This window comes from Eleutherodactylus coqui, chromosome 4 (genome assembly GCF_035609145.1).
Source record: "Eleutherodactylus coqui strain aEleCoq1 chromosome 4, aEleCoq1.hap1, whole genome shotgun sequence".
NCBI lineage: Eukaryota > Metazoa > Chordata > Amphibia > Anura > Eleutherodactylidae > Eleutherodactylus > Eleutherodactylus coqui.
The window spans coordinates 226,835,345-226,860,641 of NC_089840.1; the positions used below are offsets into that span (position 1 = coordinate 226,835,345).

Consider the following 25,297-nt stretch of genomic DNA (forward strand, 5'->3'; position numbering starts at 1 on the left):
ACATTTGCGTTTTTTTTTTCTATAGAAATAGGGGAAAATGAGCAAGAAAGGGTTTTCTTTCATTCTGTATTTCGGTATTTTTTTACACCATGTCTTTTGTTTTTTACACTGTTTATGTCCCTGAAGGGGACCTCATTCATAACAGCTATGATAGGGCATTGCAGGACTGCTATGGCTTTTCGCTGGTTTTAGCGAACATAGGCAATGGCAAAGCAGGATGCCTGTATCTGGCGTCCTGTTGCCACGACAACCCGACGGTCCTCGCAATTACATTGCGTGGGTCCAGTAATGTCCAGAGGCAGCGCACTCCCTCTGTGAACCCTTTAAACGCAGCAATCTACATAGATTGCAGCATGTAAAGGGTTAACAGCGGGGATCACTGTCCCAATGCACCCCCGCTGTTGCAGGCTATCGGTATAAGCCAGCTCCTGCTGCCAGATGGCGCAGGATTGTTTTAGATCCCGCGAGATCCACATGACGTAAGGTTATGTAATGTTGCCTTAAGTACCAACCTGCCATGACATAACCCTATGTCCTATGGCGGGAAGGGGTTAAAGGTGTTGTACCAGGATATAAAGTTATTCCCCTATCCACAATATATGATTGGTTAGGGTCCTAGTGGTTGGACCCTGACCAATCGCAAAAATGGGGGTCCCAATGGTCTCCATGTGAATGGAGCAAAGGACACACGAGCATGCCACAGCTACGTTTATTTCAATGACAGTGCCTGAAATTGTCGAGTATGAGCGCCAGAGATTGCTGAGCGCTGTCACTGAAGTTAATGGAGCTGCAGCACGCATCACACTCATCCTCACATCCAGCCATGAGGGGTTCATCGGAACACCCATTATTGTAATCGGTGGTCGGATCATAATGTTATCCCCTATCCTGTAGGCAGGGGAATAACTTTATATCTTGGTACAACCCTTTAAGCATCAAGTGAAGAGTCAGCTCTTGATGTGTTGGAAGCAGGTAAAATGGGCAAGTGTAGGAAACTGAGTAACTTTGGCGAAATAGTAATGACTAGACGACTGGAACAGAGCCCTCCAGAATACCAGGGAGGACGGTTCCCAAGATGCAATGGTTAGTACCTACCAAAAGCGGTTCGAAGAAGGACAACTGGTGACAGGGTCATGGGCACCATAGGCTCATGTATGCATGTTGAGAGAGACTTTTGTTAAATGTAAATGAGCAAATTAAAGAAGTATAGGGATCATCGCACTGTAAGAGGCCATTAGATACCTCTACACCCTGGACAGTGGATTTCTAAATTACACTTTAGTTTTTTCTTGCTGGCACAACATTACATCTTTCCTCACAATTAAAACACTAATAAAAATGTAACTACAATACTCATCTTTATTTTAGAAAATAAAAACATTTAGCAAAAATGTAACATTATACACAAGTTTTCACTGTATACAAATCTGAAAACAATCGTCCCTGTTCATTCCCAGCGAAGGTACAATGGTAAACGGCTTTATGGGTCGGGATAGTCACAAATGGTAGAAGACTTCAACGTGCAGCGATTTGTAGACTCATTCTATGGAGCGGCAACGACTGCAGTATAAGATGCTGGTTTTAGAAGAACAACTGAAGACATGGTGGAGGATGTTGAGCCCTGGTAGTACCTTCTCATGCTTGCACACAACAGTTTAATCGTTTAGTATGGTCCGGCTCAGGGGTGGAAGTGGGCTAGGGGTCATCTGCTTCCAACTCTTCCACTAATCCGGCCAACTTCTCCATCCGGGATACTTGTTGATCTGAAAAGATTAGACCTAAACAAATGTTACTGCAATTAGAACAGGATTCTCTCCAGTCTCTCCAGGTTGCTCCATGATGTCGGGTAATCACTGAGAAGGATCATAAGAAATCACTGCTTTTGACAGGAACATAGTCTTATAACAGTGTACATTGACACTTACAAGGTGCTCTCAAGCTGGTGACAGACTGTCTGAGCAGTTAGAAGACTTAGAAGGTTCTTTAGGGATGCTTCTTTACCCAATTAGTGTAGGCACAGGTTAGACTGTTCATATCTGTGCAAGCGTCTTCGGCACACAGCTGACATAGATTCCCGAGCAGCCTGGCGGAAGCCCGGAGGACACCATGCTAGTCAACTGGGTCCTATGGACATCATTCATGTCAGTTAAGCATGGGGTCCAGCACTTCCAATGTTTAGCTCCTATGATGGAGCCAAACAATGGAAATAATAGTGCAAATGTGAATCCAGCCTAGTTTTTTAGCTGTGGATGGAGGGTTTATTATACTATCAGGATCAAATATGGCTGGATATTCAGAGGAAGTGGATAGTTTGATTGAGAAAAGAGGTCCATCCAAGTGTAAAATACCCCATTTTTAATTTTGCATAAAATGCCTTTATCAAAAATACAAATAGTGGGTGCCTTACTTGACTTATGGTCAGTAAATTATGGTGTAGCATAAGCAGAGGCAGTCAACGATAGCAAAGTACAACTCAAATGGTGCATTTCCTTGAAAGCCAACAAAATCTTGGAGATTTTCTACAGTGTAATTGGCTGTGAAAATCAAGACTTCTAGACCAGACTGTCAGGACAGTGTCCGGGATATGGGGGTCCCTGAGATATCCCGCAACCCCTGTCCCTGCCTACTTGCCCCCCTGGGCTAACCCCCAGGGCGACAACTGGGCGGCGGTCCCTACCCTCACTAGGGAAGCGGGACACGGGAAGACAAACAGACACTGAAGACAAACAACGGTAGAATGGTCAGACAATCCGGGTCGGCAACAGGAGGGTGCGCAGTACAGGGGGGTCAGGCAAAAACGTAGTCAAGGTCCAAAAGCAGAGGTCAGGAAAGCCGGGGTCACAAACAGGAGTCAAAGAATACGCGGGTGCAGCTGGAAGACCAAACTAACACTGGCAAGGCCTGAGAGGAAAACACACCTATTTAAATGCTGTCAGCGCTCCCGCCCCAGAAGCTGATTGGGGCGGGGAGCCTGACAGCAGCAGGGCTAATCAGGGCGGTGCTGGGGGCACGCCCCCAGTCTAGCTGCACAGACAGTTACTAGGGAAGCCAGCCTGGTAGTCAAGTGACTAGAAGCACCAGCTGCCTCCCTAGCAACCCGGCGGCGACCAGTCTTACAGCGGCCCGGGGAGATCACAAGAACCGGGGTACCTCTGCGCCGCGCTCCTGTACCCCGGGTGGCCGGACCGGTGGTGCGGGCACGGCGGCCCCGAGAGTTGCCGGTTCTGACAGTACCCCCCCTTCTACGGGGGGACACCGGACCCCCATGGCCAGGTGCGGGCTTAAGCGGGAAAGCCCTGTGGAATGCCTGGACTAGGCGTGGCGCATGAACGTCCCTGGCAGGGACCCACGTCCTATCCTCAGGGCCAAATCCTCTCCAGTGGACCAGGTACTGCAGCACACCTCTAACCCGTCGGGCATCCACCAGCCTTTCTACTTCATACTCCAGTTCCCCCTGTACCAGAGAAGGAGGAGGCGGGTTCTGGGTGGGTAGAACTGGAGTCACATACTTCTTAAGTAAGCTTTTGTGAAAAACCTTGTGGACCTTCCAGGGGTCAGGAAGTGCCAACTTATATGACACCGGGTTGATAACCTGAGAAACAGTAAATGGGCCAATGAACCGAGGAGCAAGTTTCAGGGAGGGAACCTTGAGTCTCAGATTCTTGGATGACAACAAAACTTGCTCCCCGACTACAAAAGGTGCAGAGATGGTACATCTTTTATTTGCGTATTTACGCAGTTTCTCTTGGGAACCCTGAAGGTTCTTACGAACCTGGGCCCAAACTGTGCACAGTTCCTCAGAGGATATGTCGGCGGCCGGATTGTTCGAGACCACAGGAGTGGAAAGCGAGAACCGGGGATGAAACCCATAGTTACAAAAAAAAGGTGACAATTGGGTCGACGAGTTAACATGGTTGTTGATAGCAAATTCGGCGAGAGGTAAGTAGTTGACCCACTGATACTGGTTATCAGAGACAAACAGTCGCAGATACTGGATAAGTTCTTGGTTCATTCGTTCCGTTTGTCCGTTACTCTCGGGATGGAAAGCGGAGGAGAAGGACAAATTTACGTTTAGATTTTTACAGAAGGCTCGCCAGAAGCGAGCGACGAACTGAACCCCTCTATCTGACACAATGTCCTCGGGGATCCCATGTAACCGAACAATCTCCTTGATGAACATTTCCGACAGAAGTTTGGCGTTGGGCAACTTGCAAAGCGGAACAAAATGTGACATTTTAGAGAAACGGTCTACTATTACCCAGATGACCGTATTCCCCAGCGAGGATGGCAGATCAGTAATAAAATCCATGGACAAATGGGACCATGGCCTGGACGGAATGGGCAAGGGAAGAAGAGGACCCTCAGGACGTCTCCTGAGATTCTTCCCCCTTGCGCAAACCGGGCACGCAGACACAAATCCCCGTACCTCCTTGGCCATGTGCGGCCACCAATAGAATCTGGACACTAACTCCAGCGTACCCCTGATGCCGGGGTGTCCAGCTAGGACTGAAGCATGTGTCTCCTCTAACACTTTCAATCTCAGTGACAACGGGACAAATAATTTGCCTTCCGGAAGGGCTTCAGGAGCAGATTGTTGAGTGGCGTGAATGAGAGGTGAAAGGTCGGAGGAGACAGCAGCGAGGACCACCCCAGGGGAGAGAATGCTCTCAGGCTCCGGCTCGGCAGGTTCCGGAGAACCAAAGCTCCTAGACAGGGCATCAGCCTTGACATTCTTAGAACCGGGTCTATAGGTAACAACAAAATTGAACCGAGAGAAGAACAAGGCCCAGCGGGCTTGCCGAGCATTTAACCTCTTAGCGGAATCTAGATAGGTGAGGTTTTTATGGTCTGTGAGTACCGTGATCTGGTGATGGGCTCCTTCCAAAAAATGCCTCCACTCTTCGAAAGCCCACTTAATCGCCAGCAATTCCCGGTTGCCTATATCATAGTTCCGTTCGGTGGAAGAAAACTTCCTAGAAAAATAGGCACACGGTCTAAGGTTGGTGAGAGTGGAGGGACCTTGGGACAGTACCGCTCCCACACCAAACTCAGAGGCATCTACCTCCACCAAAAAAGGGCTGGACAGATCCGGTTGTACTAGGACAGGTGCAGAAGAGAACGCCGCCTTTAGGGTATCGAAGGCCCTCAGAGCCTCAGAAGACCAGGTCCTCACATCTGCCCCCTTTCTGGTGAGGTCCGTTAGAGGTTTGGCCACCACGGAGAAGTCTTTGATGAATTTGCGATAGTAGTTGGCGAAGCCGAGGAAGCGTTGAAGGGCTTTCAACGACCCTGGCTGGGCCCACTCCGTGATGGCTTTCACCTTTTCAGGATCCATCTGGAAGTCGCATGGCGTGATGATATACCCCAAAAATGATATCTTTTGTACCCCGAAGACACATTTCTCGAGTTTAGCAAACAGCTTGTTATGTCTGAGTCGAGCTAGTACAGTCTGAACGTGAGTATGGTGACTCGGCAAGTCGGAGGAAAAAATCAAAATGTCGTCTAGATATACAACCACGAACACCCCCATGATATCCTGAAACACTGAGTTCATGTACCCCTGAAAAATGGCGGGGGCGTTACACAATCCAAAAGGCATAACTAGGTATTCAAAATGCCCGAGGGGCGTATTGAAGGCGGTTTTCCACTCATCCCCCTCCCGAATGCGGATGAGGTTGTATGCTCCCCTGAGATCAAGTTTGGAAAACCATCGGGCACCAGCGACCTGGTTGAGGAGGTCAGGAATGAGTGGAAGAGCATACTGGTTTCGGACTGTGATTTTGTTTAGCTCTCTATAGTCAATACAGGGCCGGAGACCCCCATCCTTCTTCTCAACGAAGAAAAACCCGGCACCCACCGGGGATTCTGAGGGCCGGATGTGCCCCTTGGCCAGGCTGTCCTGGATATAGTCCCTCATGGATTCTCTCTCAGGAACCGTAACGTTATAAATGCGGCCTTTAGGAAGTTTGGCCCCAGGAATCAAGTCTATTTTACAGTCCCATTCCCTATGAGGGGGCAGAGCTTCAGATAATTGTTTGGAGAACACGTCAGAAAACTCGGAGAGGTATTCTGGTAGGGGGGTCCCCTCGCAGGTGGAGATTCCCATCTTCACCGCACAAAGGTGGTTGGCACAGCGGGGACCCCACTTTACCAGTTCCAACGTGTCCCAATTTACTACCGGGTTGTGCTCCCGGAGCCAGGGGAGGCCTAGGACGACGTCCACAGACAAATCTCTCATCACTAGAAAGGTGCAGGTTTCCACGTGTAAGGCTCCTATAGTAAACCTTACTTCAGGGGTAACCAGATTAACCACCCCTGCTTGCAATGGGGTGGAGTCCACTCCTGAAACCAGAATCGGGGTCTCTAAACGTAAAAAAACCCCGGACAGTTGAGCAACGAAATTAAAGTTAACGAAATTCGCCGCAGCCCCAGAATCAACAAAGGCTTGCCCAGTACGGTGGAAAGCATGAAATTCTAGGGTGCAAGGCAATAACATTTTGGATAACACAGGGAGTACCTTGGCTCCTAGACAGTCCTCCGGACAACTGCCTAGGAGCGGACGTTTTCCCTGCCATGGCTTCTTGGCGCAGGTTGCAATGCGGTGACCCGGCTCCCCACAGTAGAAGCAGAGGTTCTTCTTCAGGCGATTTTCCCGTCGTTGCTTAGGGTTCAGGGCTCCCAGCTCCATGGCCTCGGTGGTGGGAGGTGGAAAAGTCGGGTCAGTAGAAGAAGTGGGCGTGGGGAGTGGAGTGGTCCGAGCGGCGTGTCTGGCCCTCAAACGTCGGTCAGCCCGAATAGCCAGCGACATGGCTTGCTCCAGGGTTCTTGGCTCCGGGTGGGCCACGAGTAGGTCCTTCAGACCCTCAGACAGACCGGTCAAAAATAGGTCTTTTAGGGCGGCATCATTCCACCCGGATTCTGTACAGTGCTGGCGGAATTGGGAACAGTAGTCCTCCGCCATCTTGCAACCCTGGCGCAGGGCCAGAAGCTTGGAGACTGCGTAGCCGGCACGGTCGGGTTCGTCATAAATTTGACCCAAGGCGGAAAAAAAGGCGTCAGGGGATAGTCGGGCGGGAGAGCCAGCAGGTAATGAGAAAGCCCAATTTTGGGGCTCTCCCCTCAGGCGGGTAATTACAATTCCCACTTTCTGGTATTCAGTACCAGAGGAGTGGGGGCGGAGATCAAAGTAGAGCTTGCAGCTCTCTCTAAATGCGAAAAACTGACCTCTCTCTCCGGAGAAACAATCCGGAAGCGTGGCTCGAGGTTCTGTCATTGTTCCTGGAGCGGAAGCGGGTTGCATGGGACCTGCAGCTGCCGCTTGTTCCTGTCGCTGCAAGCGGGCTGTTAGGTCCTGGGCAAGGTTCGTAAGGAACTGGACCTGGTTCGCTACAGCTGCCATGGCCTCCATCGAGGGGTTCAGAGTTGCCGGGCGGATGCAAGGGTCTGACCTTCGTTCGGCCAGTGTTACTGTCAGGACAGTGTCCGGGATATGGGGGTCCCTGAGATATCCCGCAACCCCTGTCCCTGCCTACTTGCCCCCCTGGGCTAACCCCCAGGGCGACAACTGGGCGGCGGTCCCTACCCTCACTAGGGAAGCGGGACACGGGAAGACAAACAGACACTGAAGACAAACAACGGTAGAATGGTCAGACAATCCGGGTCGGCAACAGGAGGGTGCGCAGTACAGGGGGGTCAGGCAAAAACGTAGTCAAGGTCCAAAAGCAGAGGTCAGGAAAGCCGGGGTCACAAACAGGAGTCAAAGAATACGCGGGTGCAGCTGGAAGACCAAACTAACACTGGCAAGGCCTGAGAGGAAAACACACCTATTTAAATGCTGTCAGCGCTCCCGCCCCAGAAGCTGATTGGGGCGGGGAGCCTGACAGCAGCAGGGCTAATCAGGGCGGTGCTGGGGGCACGCCCCCAGTCTAGCTGCACAGACAGTTACTAGGGAAGCCAGCCTGGTAGTCAAGTGACTAGAAGCACCAGCTGCCTCCCTAGCAACCCGGCGGCGACCAGTCTTACAGCGGCCCGGGGAGATCACAAGAACCGGGGTACCTCTGCGCCGCGCTCCTGTACCCCGGGTGGCCGGACCGGTGGTGCGGGCACGGCGGCCCCGAGAGTTGCCGGTTCTGACACAGCTTTTCTCAACTCCAGTCCTCAGAGACCCCTGACAGGTCATATAGGGGGGTCCCTGAGGACTACAGTTGAGAAACACTGTTCTAGACCAGTCAACGCCTTGATGGGCTGCGCCAGCTGTCTTGGCAATGCTGATTGGAGGACCGTCTCTGACTGATGCATATCCCAAGATATGGTGCATATTTCAAAATGTTGGTGCAGAAAATGAACATGGCATGGGGTGGAGGGGGAAGGGGAAGGAAATATCATACTGCAAATGTTCTGCTAATGTAAGCCTTTAAAAAGCTAAGTTGATATTTCTGTTGCCAAATTTTGTGCCTTCTGAAGTGTCTCTCGTTTTGATTGGAAAAATAGCTCTGCATACAACGCTGTTTTTCCAGTCAGAATTAGTGATGAAGGCTCCAAATGTAGCCCAGCCTTTGCAGAAGTCCTTACCCCCTCATGACATTAGCACAGTCTAGTCTTATAGTTTTCTTAAATCATAAGTCATAGGAGTACAAAAGTAACCAGTCATTTGTAGTAACTCATACCTCTTGTTATAGTTGTGTATCTCAAGATCTGTAAGTTATAGCATTAACCTCTTCAGTGGCACGCCCGGAAATTTTCCAGGACAAGCTGCGCTGCCCATAGTGACATAGCCCAGAAGATTTCCTGGCTATGTTTCACTATAGGACCATGCAGAACACAATGCCATAAGCTGTGGCATTGTGCTCTGCCTGCACAGTCCCACAAAGAAGCAGTGCAGGACTTTAAAAAAAGAAGCGGCAAGATATAACCGATCTACCGGCAACTTCCCGATTCTTCCCTGCACTGTTTACATCTGGCCACGGAAACCATCGGCTTTTCAGACGCCGGCTGATGGTCCGCGTGCAGGGAGAGCTGGTGACCAACTGTCAGATGATAGCCGGGCACCAGCTCTTACAGCAGAGAACAAAGAAAACCTCCAATCTCCGCTGTTTAACCCTTTACATAGCGCAATCTCTGTGACCGCAGCATGTAAAGTGCTGACAGCTGAGAACGGAGAAAACCTCTGATCGCCGCTGTTTAACCCTTTAACATGTTGTGGTCTGTGCGACTGCAGCATGTAAAGGGCTGACAGAAGCAGAGGGCTCCCTCTGTCACCATTGGACAGCTCTCCCTGCCACGTGGACCATCGGCTCGTCAGAAGCTGGCCGATGGTCTCCATGGCAGGGAGAGCTGGTGATCGGCTGACAAATGAAAGCCGTGTCACCATCAGAACCCTCGCAATGTGATCAGGCGGTTCTGAAGGGTCTCAGTTGCATCCGGAGGCTTGAATATAGCCTCCGGGTCTGCCAGCTAAATTAGGCTATGGCGCTAAGACTCTTTCTGAGCTTCATAGCCTGTCTAATACCCTACTATGCCTCAGCATTCCAGAGTATTAGAAGAATAAAAAAAAGGATTATGCAAGTTCCCTAAAAAAGACAAAAATGTAAAAAAAATGAAAAAGTTAAAAAATTATAAAAAAAACAACAATAAAAATGCCAAAACCCCACCATTCTCCCTTTAGGGCTTATTTAGACGGGCATATATCGGTCAGGTTTTCACGCCCAGCTGATATACACTGCCCCTTTCTGCAAGGGGAGGAGCTAGTGCATTGAACTCCCGCCCCCTCTCTGCCTCTTGCTACTGTTTGCAATGGAGGGTTGGGTCAGGGGCGGAGCTATGTTCCATCCTGTTCTGCCCCCTCCATTGCAAGCAATGGCGAGGGTCAGAGAGGGGACGGGATCTCAGTTCACCAGCTCCCCGTCCCATCTCACCTGTTTCTGGGCTGGTGCACTGAGCTGATTTCTGCAGGAAGCAGACAGCTCCATAATCACTGCAGTGGCAGGGCTCGGTATTGCATCAAATTTTCCATTCATTTCAATGACTGCAATGCCAGGGCTGGCCACCGCACTGAGAAGGAAGCTGTCTGCTTCCTGCAGATTTAAACTTAGTGCATTGGCCCTACAAACAGCTGATCGGTGGGGTTCCTGGTAACGGACTTCCACCAAGCTACTATTGATGATCTATCTTCAGGATAGGTCACCAATAGTTTACAAACTCTTTAATTCACTTCCCTCAGCCATAAAACAGGCATGCATTACTTAATACAGTTTGATAGAAGAGAAATCTGTAGGATGAGTTTCTGTTTGCTGGTGTAGACTGGATTATGGTCATGATTTGCACTCGTTACTTACCATGTTTCACCTGCTTCAGCGCTGATGCGACTTGATAACTGAACACGGATTCACAAAGGAATCCCTCTGAGCCATCTGCAAACAGAAGGATAGAAAAACGCATAAGCAACATTCTTGACCAGACTGCACTATTGTATGTCCTGCCTACAAGTTGTAGAACATCTACTGACACTGGCCAGGATTCCAATCATTTCCACCTACTTTTACTGACATGTGCATATTATGGCCCCCCGTGCACGCTTATGGACTACTAGCGCCAAACACATGTCTAGGTTAAATGGCCGTTGATGAAACTGTCCCGCATCTGCAGGCGCGTGTAGTGTGTGTTTGCGATAGAAACATTACATTGTGAGCGTTACCGGCGACCATGACAGATATTAGGGACGACAATCTCTGTACATTGCTGCAGAATATGTTGGAGCTATAGAGGCAACAAGAAAATGAAGACCAGCACAAGTAACCATTTCTCCGCATTCACATGGGCGCTTGCGTATTTCGGTCTGTAAATACGCTGTTGCCTTGTGCTTTGCGGCGTATTGGTATTCTTTCACATAAATATGCAGCGTATTTCCGCATGTAATAGAAACGTGCGAAATCTTCTTGATTTTGTGGGTAAATACGTAGCGCTTACGCAGGTTTCCTGTGTATTTTGTGTGCATTTGCGCATGCACATTGATTTCAATAGGCTTCTACAGTGCGTAATAGACACTAAGATACCGTGCTTCCTTAAAAAGAAGACCCTGTCTTATATTAACCCCTTAAGGACACGGCCTATTTTGGGCTTAAGGATGCAGCTATTTTTGGCAGATTTTTATATCCATTTTTCAAAAGCCACTTTTTGTCGCCGCGGCCATATAAGGGCTTGTTTTTTGCATGGCGAACTATAGTTTTTATCGGTGCCATTTTTTTTTACTCTAAATCATCACTGTTATCTATTGGATAACAGTGATCACGTCCCCGGTGACATCTCTCTGCACATGGTACCCAGGAGCAGAGGGATTTAAAATTTCCCGGGGCACGAGCCCCTCTGCGCAGAAGGATACTTCAGGTCCCAGAAGATTGGGACATCGCGGAGGACCCGGAGTGAGTATTTTCACCTCTCCTTATGGATCCGATCCATGAGAGGAGATGGAACAAACTTCTTTCCAACCTTTTAAAACTTTTTCGTAATCGCCGCTTTCCATTGGATAGTGGCAATCACGTGCACAGGGGACCGGTCACCTCGGTCTCCAGTGACATCTCCTGGTTCCCGGCTACCTTCAGGAGTCGGCATCCAGGAGACTTTAAATTTGCCGGGGCTCCTGGCCTTCTGCGCATGCGCGTGACGTCATACATCTGGCACACATATGCAGAAGAGCGGTGACGGGTCCCAGAGAACCAATTCCCCGTGGGACACCACGGACAAGGCGGGTGAGTAATCTCAGCTGCCCTGATGGATCGGATCCATCAGGGCAGCTGAATCTTAATCTTTTTTTAACTATTTATTCATTTAATTGCGATCGGCGCTATACACCGGATCACATTGCCGGGGAGGGGGGGGCAATAGGGCTTTAATTCTAAGAGGATGCATGTTTTTATGTCCTCCAGGATTAAAGCCCACTTAGCTAGGACGTAAAAAGGCAATGGGGCCGTCACTAAGAGGTTAAAGTTGAAAGTGTAAATTGTTACAGATGCCCATAATCCCACTGACAGATGATGTCACAGGAAATCAGGTGACCGCTGCAGCCAATGAGAAGCTGCAGTGTCACCATCCATTCTCCTGGCATCAGCGCTCAGACCCTGATAGCCGCGATGCCAGGAGTTCAAGAACATGATGCTGCATTTATCATTGGCTACAGAGGTCACGTGACTTCCTATGCCCCTCCCCCTGAGTCTGCAGCAGGCTGCAGTGCTGAGTCCTGGCGTACGCGTGTATCTCGGTATATTATTTTCACACAGGGCGTCCTACTGAAAAGGGGTTGTCCGGTAACCGGAGAGTCCTTAAACATAGACATATACCTTATATTTACTATCTACAATGCAGTAACAATAAAGCAATATGACCGTTGTTCTCAAACAGCTGAGCGATCTCTCCGAATATAAGTGCGAGATTTACTAAACTGAATAAGGCAAAATTCTGGCTCAATCTTAGGCTGAAGCGGTGTGCCCCCTGTGTACGTATGATGTAACTACACGCTATGCCTCACACTCACTCATCATCACCATAGCATCTACAGGGTGGTCCACGGAAAAGGACGGCAGCCCACACTGTCTATAAGAAAGTCTATCAATGTTGTCCATAGCAACCAATCACAGCGCAGCTTTCATTTCTTATACTGCTGAGGTAAGATGAAAGCTGCGCTGTGATTGGTTGCTATGGCAACAAAGATTTTCTTTTAGACAGCTTTGATGAGAGTGTGGTGACGGGCTAATATTCTGTGGCCCATCCTGTACAAGAAGCTTCATTAGAATATTGCTTACTGGGAAATATTGTAATTAGATGCGCCAAGAATATAACAAAAGTCTGGAAGCTGCTGAACAGTCCCCCCGTGGCTACAGAAATATGGCGGAGGGGGCATGCAGAGGGACCTCCATGTTGGTTCACCCCGAGTACTTTGTGGATTAGGAACAGAGGACGCCTTTACATTATAACTATTATTCCTAAGGGCTCGTGTCCTCGGGTGGTCTTTCACCGCCTATTACACATGCGTTGCACGGCCACGTAATGCGTGCTGAATGGAGCTAATGAGAGTAAATGGACCTTCATTAGTCCTTGCACATGAGCGTATAGACACTGCATGTAGATACCAGCGAGAACTAGATCGCAGCATGCTCTATTATCCAGCGTACCACGCAGAGTGAGCCGTATACGTTTGTATAAGCAGCGTATGCAAACCTGTCCATACACAATACATTATGTACGGGCGGCGATTCATACGCAACGCAGATATGACACAGCGGGGGATTAAAAAAAAGACAGCCACACTGCGCATGACCGCGGCCGTGAGATACGCAGATATGCGCAGTACACTAGCTGCCCGTACGCGGTATCACAAACACTGGTAAAACGCTGCGAGGGCACCTGTGGACATGAGCCCTAAGGCCGCTGAGTAATTCTCCTGAGCATGGAGATATGTATATAGATTGCAGTCGCCGTCGGGACGGGCTTCCCAATAATACACCATATCCCTGCAGCACATCATATATTCTGTCACACAAGTACCACGTCCGCTGCCGGATATCCATACTAATAGTATACATGCTAAAGTAAGACCCAATGTCCACAGGCGGATTCGATTTGTGGAACCAGCGCTGGAGAACCGCAAATCAAGCCGTCCATAGGGATGCAGGGATGTCCGCAAAGCAATGACAAGCATGCAGATGTGATTTTTCCCACACACCGCATACAGGGCTCAGGCAGGCAGATCAGCTGGAAGGTCAGTTTCTTACTTTGATATCTGATGTTCAAAGCAGCTTTCAAAGATGGCGCCGTTGTGCTGACTTCCCACAATGCCCTGCGCTCTCCCCCCTCTGTGTGCGAGCTCCCAATGACTGGCCTCGCTCAGCTCCCGTCCTGGCCACGCCCACCTCTAGTGAACTAATCTAAGTCTCTTCCCACCCAGGCCCCGCCCCCTCTAAGTCCCTCCACAGGACAGGATGTTCTCCTGCTGTACAGTGTACTTAGAGGGGGCGGGGTCAGGAGAGACTGTCTATACTCACAGGATAAAATCCTGAACGACGAGAGTTCAGTGTAAACAGCAGCCGTTCAGTACTGAACGTCCGCTGTGCAAAGTGAATGGAGAGGGGCGGGGGAGAGCGGGGAGAGAAATCTCCTGCAGCCAGCCCACTGTGAAACAAGGATACCCGCTTGACAGGCACCTCCCCCCCGACCGTGACAAGTTATGGTGACAGCCCCCTCCCACCGTGCAACAAGTTATAGCAATAGCCCCTTCCCCCCTGCGACAAGTTATGGTGAGAACACCCCTCCGCCTCTCCCAGTGCGACAAGTTATAGCGACAGCTCCCCTCCTCCCGACAAGTTATGGTGACAGCCCCCCTCCCGTGCGACAAGTTACGGAGACAGTCCTCCTGCGCGACAAGTACACTGACAGCCCCCTTTCCCCCCACATGACAAGTAATACTGACAGCCCCCCCCTCTTCCCCGCGGCGACAAGTTGTCAGCACCCCAACTCCCATGGCGACTTGTTGTCAGCACCAGGACCCCCGCGGCGACAAGATGTCAGCACCCAAACCCCATGGCGACAAGTTGTCAGCACCCCAACCCCTGCGGTGACTAGTTGTCAGCACCCCAACCCTCGAGGCAACTAGTTGTCAGCATCCCAACCCCCGCGGCAACAAGTCTTCAGCACCCCAACCCCTGCGGCGACTGGTTGTCAGCACCCCAACTCCCGCGGCGACTAGTTGTCAGCACGCCAACCCTCGAGGCAACTAGTTGTCAGCACCCCAACCCCCATGGCGATAAGTTGTCAGCACCCCAAACCCCACAGTGACTAGTTGTCAGCATTCCAACACCCGCGGCAACTAGTTGTCAGCACCCCAACCCCCGCGGCAACAAGTTGTCAGCCCCCCAACTCCCGCGGCGACTAGTTGTCAGCACCCCAACCCCCGCGGCAACAAGATGTTAGCACCTAAACCCCCATGGCGATAAGTTGTCAGCACCCCAAACCCCACAGCGACTAGTTGTCGGCATCCCAACCCCCGCGGCAACTAGTTGTCAGCACCCCAACCCCCGCGTCGACAAGTTGTCAGCCCCCCAACTCCCGAGGCGACTAGTTGTCAGCACCCCAACCCCCGCGGCAACAAGATGTCAGCACCCAAACCCCCGCGGCGACTAGTTGTCAGCACCCCAACCCCCGAGGCAACTAGTTGTCAGCACCCCAACCCCCGCGGCGACTAGTTGTCAGCACCCTAACTCCCGCGGCGACTAGTTGTCAGCTTTTAACCCGCGCGGGGACTAGTTGTCACCCCCCAACTCCTGCGTCCACTATTTGTCACCACCCCAACTCCTGTGTAGAAAAGTTGTCAACACCTGAACCCACGCGGCGACAAGTTGTCAGCACCCCAACTCCTGCGGCAACTAGTTGTCAGCACCCCAACCCCCGCGTCGACAAGTTGTCAGCACCCTAACCCACACAGCGACTAGTTGTCCGCACCTCAACCATTCAAAATAATCATGGCTCTCCTCCCTGCACAAACAGGATTACACTGAGATGAGACACGTCTGTATAGATAACACAGGACCACTATTCACAATACTCACAGCTCACCTCCTCCCCTCCCTGCACAGACAGGATTATACTGAGAGGTGACACCTATTTGTAGAGAACACAGGACCACCATTCACAATAGTCACAGCTCACCTCTCCTCTCCCTGCACAGACAGGATTACACTGAGAGGTGGCACCTATATATAGATAACACAGGACCACCATTCACAATAGTCACAGCTCACCTCCTCTCCTCCCTGCACAGGCAGGATTATAGTGGGTGGGTTGGTGGCTCGCTGGGCAGGTCGGTGGCAGGGGCAGTTATACAACCCACTCCCCTCCCCCCCCTGCAATAAGTTATGGCAGCCCCCTCCCCCACTCCCATGAGAGAAGTTATGACAGCCCCCGCTCCCAGTAGTAATACTTACCCTCCAGCTGATGACTGGTGGACACTCCTGTCCGGATCGTCTCTAGTACGGACTGCGCATGCGCGAATAATCTGACGCGTGTTCCTGAGCCGGCAGGCGCTGCTGCGCATGCGCAAAAAAACAGGCGCGCACCCCTGGCTCGAGGAGTGCTACTACGTATGCCCGAAAAAAAGAGAAGTGCGTTTACGGCCCGACAAGAGGAGAAGACTGAAGATAGGGAGCACTCCTGTAGGTAAGTATATATCTTCTGTATGGCTGATTTACAAAGCACAAAGTATATTACAAAGTGCTTTGTAATGGCCATACAGAAGTGCATACATACATTTGTCAGGGCCAGACAACGCCATAAAGTGCGGTGGAGCGGAGTGCACATCATAAGCTAGGCCTCCACAAACGGGCAGACACCTGAGGGCAGACGTCGTTGCCGCACGTATGTGAATATTAGGCTAGCAGGGGTACCAGCGTTGCCCCGGATTAAGGGTGGGTTCACACAGGGCGGATTCCCGTCGGAAATCTCGCGGTTTGGCCGCAGCAAAAACCGCAAGATTTCCGCCGGGAGAACCGGCGCGGTTTAAGCTGCGGCGGCTTTGAAGCAGCTCGGCCGCATGCTTTTCCGTTGCGGCCGGCGCTCCCATAGAGGAGAGCGCGGCCGCGGTTTCAACCGGATTTACTGCAGCGGATTAGCCGTCCCGTGTGGACCAGGTTTCTGAGAAATCTCATCCACATGGCTGGCTAATCCCGAGATTAGCGGCCGCGGGCGGATCTGCTGCGGCAAATCCGCCCTGTGTGAACCCAGCCTAAAACTTGAATGAATGCCACATTAACATGGATTGAGATTTTAAAGAAAATCTGGGTTTCCCATAGCAACCAATCACAGCGCAGCTTTTATTTTACCTCAGTAGTATAAGAAATACCAACCAATCACAGCGCAGCTTTTATTTTACCTCAGTAGTATAATATATACCAACCAATCACAGCACAGCTTTTACTTTACGTCAGTAGTATAATACATACCAACCAATCACAGCACAGCTTTTACTTTACGTCAGTTGTATAATACATACCAACCAATCACAGCACAGCTTTTACTTTACGTCAGTAATATAATACATACCAACCAATCACAGCACAGCTTTTACTTTACGTCAGTAGTATAATACATACCAACCAATCACAGCACAGCTTTTACTTTATGTCAGTAGTATAATACATACCAACCAATCACAGCACAGCTTTTACTTTACGTCAGTAGTATAATACATACCAACCAATCACAGCACAGCTTTTATTTTACCCTAGCTGTGTAAGAAATGATTTTGACAATTGTATTTCCCATCCATTTTTTGCTCTTCCTGTAATTCGCCTCACAAGGACAAGTCAATCACAGAACATGGCCGTTACTGAGTGAGGAGTGCATATAGACAAGTCAGCTCTAGCGCATCTGATGACCAGAGCATTTGTAATGACCATCAATAAGGCTCAAGGGCAAACACTGAGGCCCAATGTCCCCAACCGAAAGATACACAAAGGGAAACATGGCCGTCCGCAATGAAATAAAGCATGTGGATTTGATTTGCGGACCTTTCGGTCCAGAAACAAGTTGCAGCATGCTCCATTTCAGTGCGGATCCCTCATGGACGACTTCCATTGCAGTCAATGGAAGCAGTCTGACCCGCGGCCCACGCGTATCTAACTGTGCCGCCGGGCAGCGGATCCCGCGGGAAAGCAGGAGACTTGAAAAAAATCCTCCACTGCGCATGTACGGCGGCACGCCAGCCGGCACTGCCGCACACATACGTAGTGAAGAAAATAGAAGACCCGGACGGGTAAGCAGTGTCCTCGGCCACGGACAGAGTGGGAATCCACTGCGGGCTACTGCCACGGAATCCGACCCGCCCGTGGACATGAGGCCTTATGGTAGGTGGTGTACATTTTCTCATGGGCACCTATGCGCCGCGCTCACATGTATACAGGCCACAAAACCTTTATATCCTAGCAAAAGATGACAAGACGAGAAACGTACAGAACTGCGCTGACAGCAGATCGCGGCTACATTCCTTTCACTATTTCATAAAAAATACAAATTCCACACAGATGGAAATATGCTATAGCCCCCCCTTGGCTCATGTGCTGGGATAGCGCTGCCGCCGCACACGGCTGGGGTCAGGGGTTGGCCACGGCAGTCATGTGTGTATATGAACATGTCACCCCAGCAGCATGTCAACAAAAGCCAGCGAAGAAGCCTGGAGCAGTGGAGAAGACTAACCACTTTACCCCTCATCCGCTCCATCCATGGCAGGGCGGCTGTCTCTGACAGCTGACACCCGCCTGTAACAGCCGCCATCAGCGTTCACATTGATCGCAGCTGTTAATCCTTTAAATCGATCTGACAGCGGCATTTAAATGCCCCAATCGGCATTTAGTGGTCCAAAACAGCCCCCTCGCGATGAGATTGCAAGGTGCGGTTTGGTTGTCATGACACCCTGGGCCTCCTGAAGATTCCCAAGGCTACCATGAAGAGACTGACTGTCAGCATACAGCATAATGCAATACTACGGTACTGCATTACACAGTATGGCCTCATGCCCATGGCCGGGTCCATTTCCACCTGTGAAATATCGCAGCAGAATCAGACCTGGCGTCCCCCAGACACCATACAGCAGTGATGACGAACCTTTTAGAGACCGAGTGCCCAAACTGAAACCCAAAACCAACTTATTTATCGCCCCAGCGGTAATAGTGACTGCGCACAGCGACCTCAGTGTTCATAGTGACATCCCACAGCGGATTTATTTAGCTTCACAATACATTATATGGTGCATTAAAGAGAACCATAAAAAACTACAATTCGCCCCACAAGAAGCAACAAGCCCTCAGACAGCTGCGTTATCGGAAAAATAAAACGGTTAGGATTTTCTGAATGTGGGGAAGAGAAACGAATCTTATATAAAACCGCCTGCAGGCTTTTCTTGCACCGCACTTTGACCCCTTTGTGTGACCTTTGGTGGATGATTTTGGTGTCATTAGATTTGTGACATCCTCACCACCGCCGTAAAATCATGAAATTAGAGTTTGATGCATTGAGTGACTCTCAGGCCGGGTCAAAGCTCCTATGTTAAGTCTAGCGGCGCTGTTGTGCTTCACCCATTGATTATGAGCGCTATAACCAGCGATAAGGTATTGCTGTACAGAAGTCATGGAATGCCTTACCATAGCAATCACTGCTGCTATGGAGCAGGTCCGCTTCAGGGCTTATTCACGCCTGTCCGATATACGGTGTCCCTTTCTGCAGGTGGAGGAGGTGGGCTGGTCCAGGAGCAGTGCACTGAGCTCCCGCCCCATCTCTGCCCCTCGCCACTATATGCAATCGGAGGGGGCAGGATGAGGTGGAACTTATCTCTGCCATCCCCACCCTCCTGCCCCTCCCATTGTAAACAGTGGCGAGGGGCGTAGAGGGGGCAGGAGCTCAGTGCACTGCTCCCGGCCCGCCTTCTCCCCCTGCAGAAAGGGACACCGTATATTGGGCGGGTGTAAAACCAGGACAATATACGGACGTCTGAATAAGCCCTCAGGGAAATAAACAGTGTAAATAAACTAAAGAAATAATGTAAAGAAATAAAATAAAATACCTTGGTTTTTTACTTGTTTACCGCTATTTGCAAGAAAAAAAATTACTAATTTCAGAAAAACCTCACATATGTGGTATCATTGTGTCCGTAATGAGCACACAAATTATCCTGCGCAGCAAATACCTCCAAAAAAGAGCAATAAAGGCAATCCAAAGAGCCATATGTACCCCGAAATGGTACAAATAAAAACTACAGTTCGTGACGCAAAAAACAAGCCCTGACAAAGCTCTGTCCATGAAAAAATCAAAAACGTTATGTGACTTTGAATGTGAAGTGGAAAAACCTAAAAAAAATTATGTTTTTGGCATTGTTGTAAACGTATCGAACCGCAGAAAAAATGTATTGCGTCATTTATACTGTTAGGCCTCATGTCCACGCGCTTAGAATCCGCAGCGTTTCTCCTGCACGCGGATCCGCGCCTCATAGGGATGCATTGCACACCCGCAGGTAGTTAAATACCTTTGGATGTCATTTCCCGCGTCAGGCGCGGATCCGTGTGCGGGAAAAAAAATGGACATGCTCCATTTTCGTGCAGGTCTCCCGCGGGGACGGCTCCCGCAGGCTTCTATTGAGGCCTATCGAAGCCGTCCGGATCCGCGGGAGACCCGTACCAGAATTAAACTCACCTGCTCCGGACGATGCGGTTCTTCCCTTCTTCGCGGCCGGATCTTCTTTCTTTGGCCCGGCAGATGTGCCCGGCGCATGTGCGCGGCACGCCGCTGGCGTGTCGAGCACATCCGCCGGGTCGGAGAATGAAGATCCGGCCGTGAAGGAAGGAAGATCCGCATCCTCCGGAGCAGGTGAGTTTATTCTGATTTTTAGGCATCATGTCCGCGGAGCAGGAGGGACCCGCTGCAAGATTCTACATGAAGAATCCGCGGCGGGCCTGATTTTCCCCGTGGACATGAGGCCTTAGATTGTCGCTGTAAAAAAAAAAAAATTAAAAACAATAGCAGAATTAATTAATAAAAACTATAGTTGACCACGCAAAACATAAGACCTTATACGACTGTGTCGACTGGAAAATTAAAAGTTGTGGCTCTTGAAAACTGTAAATGAAAATCCCTCAGAAATCGTTGCGTTCTTAAGCCCAAAATAGGCCATGTCCATAAGGGGTTAACCGCTTAACATCACAGGACCACAGATCGCGGTATGATGTAATGCTATACATTAGATCATACTGTAGGAGCGATCAACGCATCACAAGTTGTTGTCCCCTCTGGGGAGTAACAAAAAAGGTAAAATTACATTTTTACTGATTATTAAATTAAAAAAGCTAATAAAAGTAAAAAAAAAAAACCTTTTGCCATATTTAAAATAAAGGGATCTAAATAGTAATACAAAAATACATATTTAGTATCGCAGCGTCCGTAAAAGTCTGATCTATCAAAGTAATGCATTATTTACCCTGCATGGTGAACATCATCAGAACTAGAGATGAGCGAGCCTACTCGGCCAAGCCCCTTTTTTGCCTGAGTACCGCGATTTTCGAGTACTTCCGTACTCGGGCGAAAAGATTCGGAGGGCGCCGTGGGTGAGTGGGGGGTTGCAGCGGGGAGTGGGGGGGGGAGAGGGAGAGAGAGAGGGATCCCCCCTGTTCCCCGCTGCTACCCCCCGCTCCGCCACGCCGCCCCCTGAATCTTTTCACCCGAGTACAGAAGTACTCGAAAATCGCGGTGCTCGATTGAGTAATTACTCGAAACGAGTAGGTTCGCTCACCTCAGAACATAAAAATAAAGAACACCAGAATTGTGCTTTTTTGGTCACCCCTATATCCAAGAAAAAATTTAATAAAAAATGATCAAAAAGCCGTATGTACGCCAGAATGGTAGCAATGGAAACAACGGGGCGTCCCGCACAAAATGAGATGTCACACAACTATGTCGAAAAAATGAAAAAGTTATAGTTGTCAGATGATGGCAGCAGGAAATAATTTTTAAAAATTACATATCTTCGAAAAACAAAAAAAAGGAGTACAGCCCAAAAAAAACCTATATAACTTTGGTATTATAAGTATTCGTACTGACCCATAGAATAAAGTTATCAGGTCATTCTTGTTGCAGTCTGTACGCCGTAAAAACAAGACACACCCAAGATGGCGGAATTTAGTTTTTTTCCCATTTCACTCCACTGAGAAGTTTTTCTGTACATTATATAGTACATTATATAGTACCACTGAAAAACACAACTCGGCCCGCAAAATACAAGCCCTCATAGAGCGACGTCGATGAATAAATGAAGGAGTTATGATTTTTTAAAAGGGGAGAGGAAAAAGCGAAAATGGAAAAACAAGGGCCGTGTCATTAAGGGGTTAAAACACATATATACAGAGCAAAAAATATAGAACCATCACTTGCATCATATATACACTTCTGTACATCCCATATGCCCCCTGTATATACAGATAACGACAGTTATCACACATTTTATATATAATGTGAGCCCTCACTGACCGACTCTGAGGCTGACTTCACACTGCGCTCGTCAACGTGCGATTTCACCGCGGATGCCAGGCGTCTTTTGTATTAAAAACATCTGGCATCACTTCGGAGAAGTAGCGATCCTCCGCCGCGGCTGATCACGGAGTTTCTCCTATCGTTCTCATTGGTGAGACGCCTCATTGCATCGCGTGCATCTAGCACATGGAGCGATGCTGCCGCCGGCCCCACTGACAACAATGGCCGCTGCGATGTGAAGGCGCGCCCAAAGACGGTACGTGTCGCGATTCTTTTCCTGTATCGCTTTGTGGTGCAATGTGGGTAAACAATCGCTCATGCGTATGACCCCGTTCAAAAGAATGGGGATCATATTCACATCCCGCAAGGCACAAGACTCGTGGGAGAATCTTGCCCGTGTGAAGCCGGCCTGACTGATCACTAATTCCCTAAGGCCGCTCTCACGCACGCATTAGCACATCATGGCGTTTTACTGCAATTTCGCGCGGCCTTTTCTAAGGCATTCCACTATTTGTCAGCGTTTTTTGAAGCGCCCCACTATGGGTGATGAGGTGCGTTAAAAAGTGCTAAAATGCACGAAAATAGAGCAGACAGCGCTTGAAAATCACAGCGTTAGACATGCTGCGTCCGAGCGCTAGTCGGCAGAACACCACTGAAATCAATGGAGGCGTTGTGCCGCGATTAAGCATCGCAGTAAAAAGCGGGCTGTGTGAGAGCGGCCTTACTCCCCATGGCGGACAAACATGACATTTGGCGCAACTGTTCCTTAGATCCTAAGTAGGAAAAGTAACGGGGTCACAACTGGATTATACAATTCTAGCCAAGGAAGCACGTGGTCACCTCCACGCGGTGTTTCCTGGGTAACGTGAAGAACCAGGCAAAATGGGGAACATACTATAATCCTCGGTTCCTGTTCTCTGTACCAAACTAACTGGGGCGAAGCCGAGTATATCAGCCAGTATATATATATATATATATATATATATATATATATATATACACACACACACAACACCCGTATGCGCATAGCGCTCACACCATACATACAGCACCATCATCCACCGGCCATACACGCCTTCTACACAGGAATATGGGGTCGGATACATATACTCTATCATATATATATATATATATATATATATATATATATATATATATATATATATACATACAGAACAGAGATCAGAAGGCAGCGCCCCAGAGTGGGGGGGGGATTTATATTTACCAATTTAATAAATATAATATTTTTATCTCACCCTGAGGTAACCGGGTTTCCCTGGGGAGCGCCGGTGGGTCAAAGATCCAGGCCGGCAGGAAGAACCAGATAATCGGGTGGTTGAGGTGATAGATATGCTGGTCGCCAGTCCTTACGACATCACATCATGGAGAGCATCGGAGGGAAATACGAATATATAAGTATAAACCGGAGAGAGATAGACAATAGCAGAAACTAAATAAAAATCCCCAGCGAGCGGTCCGGACCATGCGGAAGGGGCGGGCCCAGGGGATTATACAACGCTTCTTTAGATGAGGGGTGCACTCGGTGTGAGGCACCCTGTGAAGTAGGTCCGGCACATTTATATGTCTGTTGGAGTCCGTTCACTGCAGCGCTGGGAATATTTATATAGAACACACATATACAAACGTTATACTACATCCAGAGCATCATATACAGACAGTATGCACACAAGGTATAATGTGCATTCACAGCATGCACACGGTGTATTATTTAGGCCGCCTGCAGACGGCTGGGTCGGAGAATTCTCGCAGCAGGATCCGACCCGCGCCCCGGCAGTGAGCAGTGCGGCTCACCTTCTTCCGCGTCTTCTCCACTCTGTGATGTGCAGGCTGCCACCCAGCGGGCACATGCGCAGAGCGGAGGCGGCGTGCCAGGGGTGACATCTCTGTGTGGGCGTCTGTGAGACCCGCACAGAAATAGAACATGTCATGATTTGTTTACCGCGTGTGATTTCACACGGACAAATCACGGCCGTCTGCATAGGATTGCGTTTTGCAATGCAATCCTATGCAGGCGGGCACGGGCGGAAATTCTGCGAGAAATCCCGCCGTGGAATTTCCGCCCGTGTGCAGGGGACCATAGTCATATACAATGTATACCAACTATACAGTGTAGTATACAGGCATATCTATATACAGTGTACTACATATAGAATATACACACTATGCCCACAGTGTATTATACTACCATATACACACACTGCACACTGTAGTATACAGCCATATATACACACTATACATACCGGTAGTATACAGCCATACAGACACACTATACATAGCATACAGCCATACACACACACATACATAGTATACAGCATATATATACACACACTATACATAGTATACAGCCATATATACACACATACATAGTATACAGCCATATATACACACTATACATAGTATACAGCCATATATACACACTATACATAGTATACAGCATATATACACACACTATACATAGTATACAGGCATATCTATATACAGTGTACTACATATAGAATATACACACTATGCCCACAGTGTATTATACTACCATATACACACACTGCAGTATACAGCCATATATACAAACTATACATACCGGTAGTATACAGCCATATGGACACACATACATAGTATACAGCCATATACACACACATACATAGTATACAGCATATATACACACACAAACATAGTATAGAGCATATATACACACACTATACATACTATACATAGTATACAGCATATATACACACTATACATACCAGTAGTATACAGCCATATACACACACAAACATAGTATAGAGCATATATACACACACTATACATACTATACATAGTATACAGCATATTAACACATACATAGTATACAGCAAATATACACACATATGAGCAGACTACATACTCCAGACGTGCAGCAGAGTGAAGCTTCTCTCCGTGGGCGCAGTAGGAGCTCCGAGGCTCCGCAGAGCCGCTCACCATGATGTAATCCTGCGGAGGGCATATTAACTTTTTCTTCCCCAGTTCTGCCTAAACTCAGCAATTCAAGCAACCTTAGGGTTAGGGTTTAGGCTTGGGCTTAGTTGCCGACCCTCCTACGGCAGTGCTGCTGCTTGTTTAACTACCCGGCCACACGTGCACATCTCCAAAGGGGGTGTGTCCCCAACAACCAATCAGGTCGCTGGAATCGCTCACTGCTACTGAACTGCGGCTGAAATCCCAAATATGCCTCCCGGCTACTCTGTGT

The 25,297-nt window shown here is 49.1% G+C and overlaps 1 protein-coding gene across 2 annotated transcripts; it reads right to left on the reverse strand.

Annotated features, from left to right (window-relative positions):
* Window positions 1-1,339: 1,339 nt before the first annotated feature.
* LOC136624878 (anaphase-promoting complex subunit 16-like) lies at window positions 1,340-25,148 on the reverse strand. 2 transcript variants are annotated; one of them, XM_066598807.1, is made up of 4 exons: window positions 24,937-25,148; window positions 23,310-23,419; window positions 10,335-10,409; window positions 1,340-1,763 (listed from the first exon to the last, which is right to left on the reverse strand). In XM_066598807.1, coding segments are annotated over exons 1-4 (255 nt in total). In that variant the 5' UTR covers window positions 24,939-25,148; the 3' UTR covers window positions 1,340-1,695. The 2 variants fall into 2 exon arrangements, with proteins under 2 accessions (XP_066454904.1, XP_066454903.1); XM_066598806.1 differs by having other exon boundaries at window positions 1,340-1,778.
* Window positions 25,149-25,297: the final 149 nt, after the last annotated feature.